This window comes from Myotis brandtii, unplaced genomic scaffold (genome assembly GCF_000412655.1).
Source record: "Myotis brandtii unplaced genomic scaffold, ASM41265v1 scaffold314, whole genome shotgun sequence".
NCBI lineage: Eukaryota > Metazoa > Chordata > Mammalia > Chiroptera > Vespertilionidae > Myotis > Myotis brandtii.
Window position 1 is genome coordinate 1,223,577 of NW_005362033.1, and position 8,886 is coordinate 1,232,462.

The window sequence follows — 8,886 nt, forward strand, 5'->3', positions numbered from 1 at the left end:
CCCCACACCAGCCCTGCCCCGGCACGGTGCCTGGCAAGGCCCCTCTCCCGCTTCAAGACCTTCCGCAGCAGCAGCTCAGGCTGCCTTCCAGGCACTGCTCAACTCTGGGCTCAGCACCTGGACACTCTCCCACCTCAGCGTGACCACAGTCCTGACTGTCTTTGCACCTGTCTCCCCCACTGGACTGTGAGTCCTCAGGAGAGGGACTGGCCCTTTCCTCTGTGTGTCACTGACACCTGCCCGTGTCTCTGGGAGGGCGAATTAGGGCAGAGCTGGCTTGCCTGTGCCTAGTGTATGCAAGTACCTGTTCTGCATTGGCTGTGATGGGGCCGGTCACACTCAGAGCCGGGGCCTGTGGCGCGGAGAAGGGAGGAGGAGGAGGCGAGGAAAAGGAGCCGGCACTTGTCCTCTGCTGCGCCTGGGACCTGGGCACGGTGGCGGCTGGATCCACTTCAGGGACACTCTGGCATGGCAACAACAGAGTCCTCTGCTCACTCGACTGCCTGTGCAGCAGGACCTGGCGCCTGCCCCACCCAGGGCAGCACTAGCTGCAGCACCTGTGAAGAGGGGCCCTCTGCTCCCAGTCTTTCCCTCTACGCCCTCCCAATGGCTTCTCCCTCTGCTTCCCTCACAGCCAAGCCCAGACCCCTCAAAAGGCGGCAGGGAGAGCCCTAGCGCTCTGCACCCCATTACTAGGGCCACCTAGGGATCCTTAGTTGGTACCAGAAGATTATGTTTTGGCTTTTACAAGTAGACTAATATAAATAGTATAATGTAATTTACTGAACATTTTTTGTAATTACAGGAACAACAACATAGTTCTGTATCATCTATCTATCTATCTAAAAGGCTAATAAGCTAAGTGTCCTTCCCTCCGTCCAGGTAATGATGTCATGTAGCAAAGCCCGACTTCCTCTCCCTAGCGACGACTAGACTCCTTGCAGTTTCTTCAGCTCAGGCAACTTTAGCCAGGTGGAAACACTTTACACTTTAACCACATGTCTGTGAAGTGTTTTCATGTGCCTCATCTCATTTGATCCTCACAGAAGTCCTGGAGTAGGTAGATAGGAGACTCAATGGAATCCTATTTTCTTTTCATTAGCGAGAAAATGGAGATTTAGAAAGCTCAGAAACTTGACCCGACTGAAAAGAAGAAATGGTGGACCTTGAAAATGACTTCAGGTTTTCTCACCGCACAGAATATAGTCAAACACCGCTGCAGTTAAATATTTTACCCTTTGTTCTCCCTGCATGATCTATACTAATAATCTGCTTCGTGTTGATATTTACTGCTGTGTTGCTGACAATTACCTGAAAGAGAAGTTGGGGTGCTTCACTGGGCTGGAAAAAGTTTAGCTACATCAGAAAGCAGGTCTAATAAAGCAAGTTTGTTCTATATCTGTAAAAGGCTAAGTTGACTCACACATGCGCGATACATATAACGCTCTCGCTGACGCCAATCGCACATGTGTGTTTCAACTTGTCATTGTCGATCGTGAATTTGGTTGACACTTCTATTATAGAGAAAGAGCGAATAGCGATATTAAAATATTTCTTCCAATTAATTTCCTTTCAATGTGCATGAATTTGTGCACCGGGCCACTAGTTATTAGAAGAATAAAACAGGTTATGTTTATTCCACAAGTCACAGTGTTTTGGAGGGTCATTCTGAAAACACTGCTCTGGAAAATATAATTCCTCATGCTTCCCTTTGGGCATCTCTGATAACCTCTTGAGCATGAACGGTGCTCACACGACAAACCTGCACAGGCTGCTGCCCTCTTCGCCCCATTTCAGAGATGGGCTGATAGGGGCCAGCAAGGCAGTGTCCTGAGCCCTGGCTCCCCTGGATCCCAGCCCACAGGGTGCACACTAGCTCCTGGAAAGGGTGGCCAGCCTCTCCTGCAGGCTTTTAATTCTGCAGCACAGGGCTGCCTTGAAGGCTTCCGCAGCAGGCCTCTACATGGCCTTCCATGGGCTTTGAATCCCAAGGTGTCTGGGCTGATGCCGAACGCTCCCAGCTCTCCGTAAATTTTAGAGCCATTGATAATGGGTCCATTTAGAGCATCTGATTAGCTTGTACGGCTGGGAAACCCCAAGCTGCTCCCTGCCCAGCGCAGCAGCACACTCATCTCCGCACTGCCAACACCGGGGTGCTCCTGTTCTCCAGGGGAGGCCGGCCCGCCCGTTCCTGGGGCCTCTGAAGAGCAGGTGCTAATGACCCTCAGAGAATGGCTTCCCCCAGCAGCCATTTCCATGAGAATGTCTGAAATGATCCCTCTATTATGCTCTTCCACAGGCAGGATGAAAACTGGGGGAGACACTGCAGCCACTTAATCACTATCAGCCAGCTGTCTCACTCCTGCACTCCCCTTGTTATTAAAGAGAAATGCCCTCGAGCTTCAAGACAGCGTGATGACAAGCTGAATAATTCAAATGGAGCAGCAGAGGGGCGGTTGCGGTTGCGTATTCTGCAATAGGCCTTTCTAGAAAATGCCAGCTGGGAGCTTACCCGTTGCGGTGTGTGTATGGGAGACAGAGCGTCCAAATCTGCATTAGGAAACTCGACCCCTTTCCTCTTCAGCTCCTCATATATATGCACAACACCCGTGAGGTCAGGACTGCTTCGAAAGGCGTCAGCCCACGCCTGGAAGGAGAAAGGAGGCCTGTTAGGAAGCGTGTCTCCCGAGGGCTGTCACGGCGCCTGAACACCCACCGCACCCAGCTGCTCTCTCAGAGGCCAGTGCTCCCCTGGACCCCAATGCAAACTGCCCTGGCTAACTATCCTGTCCCTCTCCCCCTGCCAGCGCTGCCACAAGGCGGGTGGCAAAATCTTGGTTTTTCAATGGTGCTGTTGAGCATGAACAAAAACATAAAACTTAATTCAGCATCTGTATTTCCTTGGAGAAGAGACAGAGAAATAACACCCAAGCTTTGCAGTACATCCTAACATGCAGGCATTTCCCTAATTGCAAGGAAATCGATTTCTGGTGAGTTTAGTTGAAGGGTGAGCAGAGGGCGCCGCCAGGCTGCCGTGGGACCAGGGGCGCTGTGGGTCTGCAAGCTCGCTCACCATTTCCTACACTGCTGTGTGGGGTTCTCGTCAGTGGAGGCAGGAACCACAGGCAAATTGACAGGAAGGAGACAGCGGCGTGTGGCTGGGAAAGGCCCCTCTAGGTCTCCTCAGCCGATGCGAGGACCCTACAGCTGAGCCGGCCTCGCCCGGGTGAGGTGTCTGGGGCTGAGCAGGGAGGGGAGCCCGTGCTGCCCGCATGGAAACCCACAGGAAAGCGTGAGCACTAGTTTCCTTTACATGAAAACAGCACAGCGAGGAAAGAACACAGATGGAAACGGATTGCCACTTACCACTGATTCATGAAACTCTTTAAAAATTAAAAAAAATCTGTTCTTTGGAAGTTACAGAATACATTTTATTTTTTAAAATATATTTTTATTGATCTCAGAGTGGAAGGGAGAGGGAGAGAGAAACATTAATGATGAGAGAGAATCATTGATCAGCTGCCTCCTACTGGGGGTGGAGCCTGCAACCCAGGCATGTGCCCTTGACCGGAATCGAACATGGGACCCTTCAGTCTGCAGGCTGACTCTCTATCCACTAAGCCAAACCAGCTAGGGCCAGAATACATTTTTTAAAAGTATAGCCAAACAGCTCCCCAAAAATTGGGCCCAGCTCTTCAGAGTCACCCATCACCTTATAAACTCCTAGGGGAAGGCGGAGCCTTGGGGACCAGGGTCCTGTGCTAATTCTGTTGCTGTCTCCAGCATTTAACTGCCTCCCGGCTCCAGCAATGCTCCAACCAATCCCGAGGCAGCCAGAGCAACGCTATCGCTTACCCGCAGACCCACTTGAAGTGAAAACGCCAGCTTCCAAAATGCCTTGTTAATTACAAGTGATGCATCTCACTTACTAGAAACATACTGTCAGTCTGGCTCCCTTGATCCGCTTATTTAATTTGCACACTCAGGGGTTTAACCCTGCATCAGGACAGCCCCTGTCGGGTTGGCTGACACTTTCCTCAGGATCCTGAGTTGGGCAGAGGTGCCTGCTGAGGCCTCCCTGGAATCCCAGCTGGGGAGCAGTCACAAGAGCTGCCCCCTGGGAAGTGACCCCGAGCCCCATCTTCCACCAGCTGCTTTGGCCTCAGCCATCTGATTCACACGCCAGCTGAGGCCCGTGACCTAGCTTCCCATGCACTAGCACTTGAGTTTGGGCCTAACCGCCAGCACCCACGCTGCTGTGGGAGCGGGAGAAGCAGCATGGCAGCTCCTCCTGGCGCTGCTGGAGGCCTGTTTCTATGGGAGGGCCAACAGCTCAGGGAGCCCCTTTTCATTCGTGTCGCTTTCCATCCAGCTGACTATGAGACGAGAAGAATGAAGATGAAAAAACCATCACTCTTCTCTCCAGTCAGTTAAGAACTCTTGGAGCACCTGCCCAAACAGCGTGTCAACAGACCCCGTTCCATGGCCCCAGGCAGGGAGGGAAAATACACACCCACGTTGGCCCAGCAGCTTCTCCCCCTCCCAAGAGCCTGGCCTGGGCCTGGAGCCTGCGGGTGAGACTGTCCGTGGATGTGGCCCTGGGAGTCAGTCCTGTGCCAGCCCCAACCTGTGAATGGGAGAAGGTGCAGCAGGTGTGCCTAGTGAGACATACAGGAGATTTGGAGGGTTTTGCTGATCCCTTCTGTCCATTCCCCAGGCCCCGCATACCCCAGGGTTGTAGGTAGCCCTGACTTCTCATGACCAACTTTCCTCTCTGCCTAGGCAAGCTGGAGTTGGCATTTGTTATTTGCAACCAAGCTGCCTTGGCTAATCCACCCCCTGCCCACCTGCTGTTATTTCAACCCCCGTGGGGCCCCTGAGCAGGTTAGGTGCATTCTCTACTGAGCAAGATTCTGGTGCCAACGGGAATGGGCAGGGGCGGGGCACCTGTAAAGGAACAGCCATATGGGGAAACACAGAAGTGGGAGACATCCAGAGATGCTCTGTGCCTCTAGTATCTTGCTGGGTCAATGCCCAAATACCTGTGTTCCTGTCTTCTTCCCACCAGGCACACACTGAGTCCCGCCCCTGCTCGGGGAGAGCAGCCAGCACTGAATCCTGTCCTCGAGAGCAGCCTTACTGTCCTACTTCAGAGAACAGAGGAAGGTGGTCACTTAGGCTGACAACAGACTGTGGTGACAGCGATAAAGCAGGGCCCCGCTGACCCAGGGCTGGGAGAACCTGTTCCAGGGGAGGTGGAAAACCGCCAGGGGCAGAGGCGGTGGAAACCACCGGGGAGCAGTGACCGGCAGTGCTGGCCCCGAGGGGCCCTGGCTGGTTAGTGACTCAGTGGCCCCCTCGCTGCTCTTCACGTAGTTCTTTATCCCGCCTGTGCGCCTACAGTGTCAGGGGTTGAAAGACCCAGAGGAAGGTCTATTGAGGGGGAAAAAAGAAAGTTATGCTTTTATTTCCTTTGTTCCTTTGGATTGTACACCAAAGTCCAGACTAAAACCTTATAAAACATGAACCATATCCTATTCATTTCTGTATTCCTCAAGTTTTGACAGTTTTAAATCATCAAATTTCAGATAAATAAACAATTACTGATTTAAACTATGGGTTCTGTTCTTTGGACAAACGAAAGCTTCTGTCATCTTCTGCTTCTGCCCCTGGACCAAACCGTCCACACAGATTCGGCCATCAGTTCTCTGACACCTTCTAAGAGCACAACAGCCTCCTGCCCCCAGCCTAGCCTCATCAGCTCACTTTCGTCAGTGGAAAGAGAGTACAGTCAAACCTCAGTTCTCGACCAAGTTGTTCACGGAAAAATTATCTTGGTTGTTGAACAAAACTTCGATTTTTGACCCAATAACCTGTATGGTCAGTCACATGTTTCTCAGGCAACAAACAAAGGAGAGAATGCACGAATATGAGTCAGTTGACTGCTTAACCTTGTGTTGTTAACATCTCAGGAAATTGTGCTGTGAATATCTTCGTGTTTTTTGTTTTGTGGCTGCTTATTATTAAACACCTATAGTAAATTATCCTGGGTGCTAAGAATGTGAGTGACAGCAGCAAAGTGAAAAGGAAAGTTGTGAGGCCCGGCTGGCATCAACCTAGGAGCCAAGAGGTCATTGGTTTGATTCTGAGTCAGGGCACATGGTTATGGGCTCGATCCCCCACATGCAGGAGGCAGCCAATCGATGTGTCTCTCTCATTGATGTTTCTCTCTATCCCTCTCCCTTCCTCTCTCTAAAAGTAATTTTTAAAAATATGTTTTTTAAAAGTTGTAAGAACAATGATAGAGCTTAAAAAAGAAAGAATTGTGAGGTATGACAGAGGTGTTCGTGTGTCTGACCTGGTTACCGAGTATGGCAGGGCAAAATAGTTAGCACAACTTTAAAACATAAAGAGGCCATCGAGAGTGCTGATTGATGTTGCTGAGGGTGGGAAAGTGCTCATGAAACAACTGTAGGCAACTACAGAGTTAGAAAAATGGTTGTTGATTTGGATAAACGAAAAGCAGTTAGCCAGTGATAACATTTCAAAGGCAAGTCTGTGAAAAAGTGAAGACGCTGCACACTGGCCTCCCGAAAGACGCCCTGGGACCAGTGCTGAGGTTGTCTGTAAGGCTGCAGGGCCCCTGGTAAAGTTAGGAGAGAAGCGGCACTCAGGGCGGAGGGAGCGTGGGGAGGCTGCCAGCTCTAGCAAAGCAGCTGCTCATGACTTCGTGACAGAACTTGTGGAGGCCGAGGGATCTGTTCCCATCAGTGTCCCTTTGTGACGAGACAGGCCTCTCCTGGGAGAACATGCCCGAGAGGACCCACCACGCCAGAGGAGAGGCATCGCCGGGACACAGCCAGTGAAGGGCGGCGGACGTGACTCTTGTGTGGGAATGCGAGTGGGGACTTCAAATTGAAGCCTCTATTCGTCCACCATTCCGAAAACCTGCGAGTTTTCAAGAAAAATAATGCCGTGAAAAACAAGTGGAATGTGGAGGGCCAGCAGCAAAGCATGGGTGACCAGGAAGTTTTTTATTGAGTGGATTCATGAAGTGTTGGCTCCAAGTGTGAAGAAATACCTCCAGGAAACACAACTGCCACTCAGGGCACTTCTTGTCATGGACGAGGCTTCTGCCCACCTCCAGGCTTGGCGCGGAGCTGCTGGAGGAGCACAGCCTCACCCCTGCCGGGTCCTCTCCACCCACAGCCTCACCCTGCCGGGTCCTCTCCACCCACAGCCTCACCCTGCCGGGTCCTCTCCACCCACAGCCTCACCCTGCCGGGTCCTCTCCACCCACAGCCTCACCCTGCCGGGTCCTCTCCACCCACAGCCTCACCCTGCCGGGTCCTCTCCACCCACAGCCTCACCCTGCCGGGTCCTCTCCACCCACAGCCTCACCCTGCCGGGTCCTCTCCACCCACAGCCTCACCCTGCCGGGTCCTCTCCACCCACAGCCTCACCCTGCCGGGTCCTCTCCACCCACAGCCTCACCCTGCCGGGTCCTCTCCACCCACAGCCTCACCCTGCCGGGTCCTCTCCACCCACAGCCTCACCCTGCCGGGTCCTCTCCACCCACAGCCTCACCCTGCCGGGTCCTCTCCACCCACAGCCTCACCCTGCCGGGTCCTCTCCACCCACAGCCTCACCCTGCCGGGTCCTCTCCACCCACAGCCTCACCCTGCCGGGTCCTCTCCACCCACAGCCTCACCCTGCCGGGTCCTCTCCACCCACAGCCTCACCCTGCCGGGTCCTCTCCACCCACAGCCTCACCCTGCCGGGTCCTCTCCACCCACAGCCTCACCCTGCCGGGTCCTCTCCACCCACAGCCTCACCCTGCCGGGTCCTCTCCACCCACAGCCTCACCCTGCCGGGTCCTCTCCACCCACAGCCTCACCCTGCCGGGTCCTCTCCACCCACAGCCTCACCCTGCCGGGTCCTCTCCACCCACAGCCTCACCCTGCCGGGTCCTCTCCACCCACAGCCTCACCCTGCCGGGTCCTCTCCACCCACAGCCTCACCCTGCCGGGTCCTCTCCACCCACAGCCTCACCCTGCCGGGTCCTCTCCACCCACAGCCTCACCCTGCCGGGTCCTCTCCACCCACAGCCTCACCCTGCCGGGTCCTCTCCACCCACAGCCTCACCCTGCCGGGTCCTCTCCACCCACAGCCTCACCCTGCTGGGTCCTCTCCACCAATCCAGCCCACGGACCAGCAGGTCATTTCTAATTTCAGGAACACTACACAAAGGCCCTGTTCCAGAGGTGTTTTGAGGTGACCTCTGACACTGATTTAACCCTTCTGGAAGGAACACATTAATATCCTCACTCGCTCGAGACTCACAGCACGAGGGAGTGTGTTCCAGGACCACGCAATCAGCCTGGAAGACGCTGACAGAGCCTGTGAGGGCTGTGAGGGGCAAGTCCAGGCTTGGAGATGGACGGTGATGGGGAGGAGTTGGTGAGGACACAGCACTAAGCTGACCTCCCAGGAGCTCTGGGACCTTCAGAGGAGCAGCCCGGCAGCTGAGAAGTCTCTTCAGGGGAGGGGGTGGGGGAAGGGAGGGTGTTCCTATTCCACTCATCAAGGGAATGCTGGGAAATGGGGAGAAATGCAGTTTATTGAGAAATGCAATCTGACAAAGACTAGCAAACTGTGCGATAACCTTGTTCAGTGACAGTGCAGTGTTTCACTGCAAGCAAGTGTTAAAACGCAGCAAAAACAATCCCTGGACGGGTTTTAGTGAGACAGAGGCCCAGTGAGCCTGAAGCAAGTTCTAGTGGAGCAAAGAGACGAAAGAGAAAGAACCCCAGAAGAATAGCTCCCTGACGTTTTATGGAAGGAGCCTCCCCTTCCAAACAATGACACCCCTCCACCCTCCACCCC

The 8,886-nt window shown here is 53.7% G+C and overlaps 1 protein-coding gene across 9 annotated transcripts in view; it reads right to left on the reverse strand.

The window, feature by feature from the left end:
• The window catches only part of TOM1L2 (target of myb1 like 2 membrane trafficking protein), a 65,079-nt gene that overhangs the window by 28,025 nt on the left and 28,168 nt on the right, over positions 1–8,886 (reverse strand). For 8 of the 9 annotated variants that reach the window (XR_001362868.1, XM_014542837.1, XM_014542836.1 and 5 more), the window contains exons 4-5: positions 2,513–2,647; positions 305–463 (exon numbers count right to left, since the gene is read on the reverse strand). Coding sequence is in view for 8 of the 9 variants with exons in the window: in XM_014542837.1 (XP_014398323.1) it covers positions 305–463; positions 2,513–2,647 (294 nt within the window). In the remaining variant the exon portion in view is untranslated. The remainder of the gene's footprint in view (positions 1–304; positions 464–2,512; positions 2,648–8,886) is intronic. The other variant, XM_014542842.1, reaches the window with a different exon arrangement.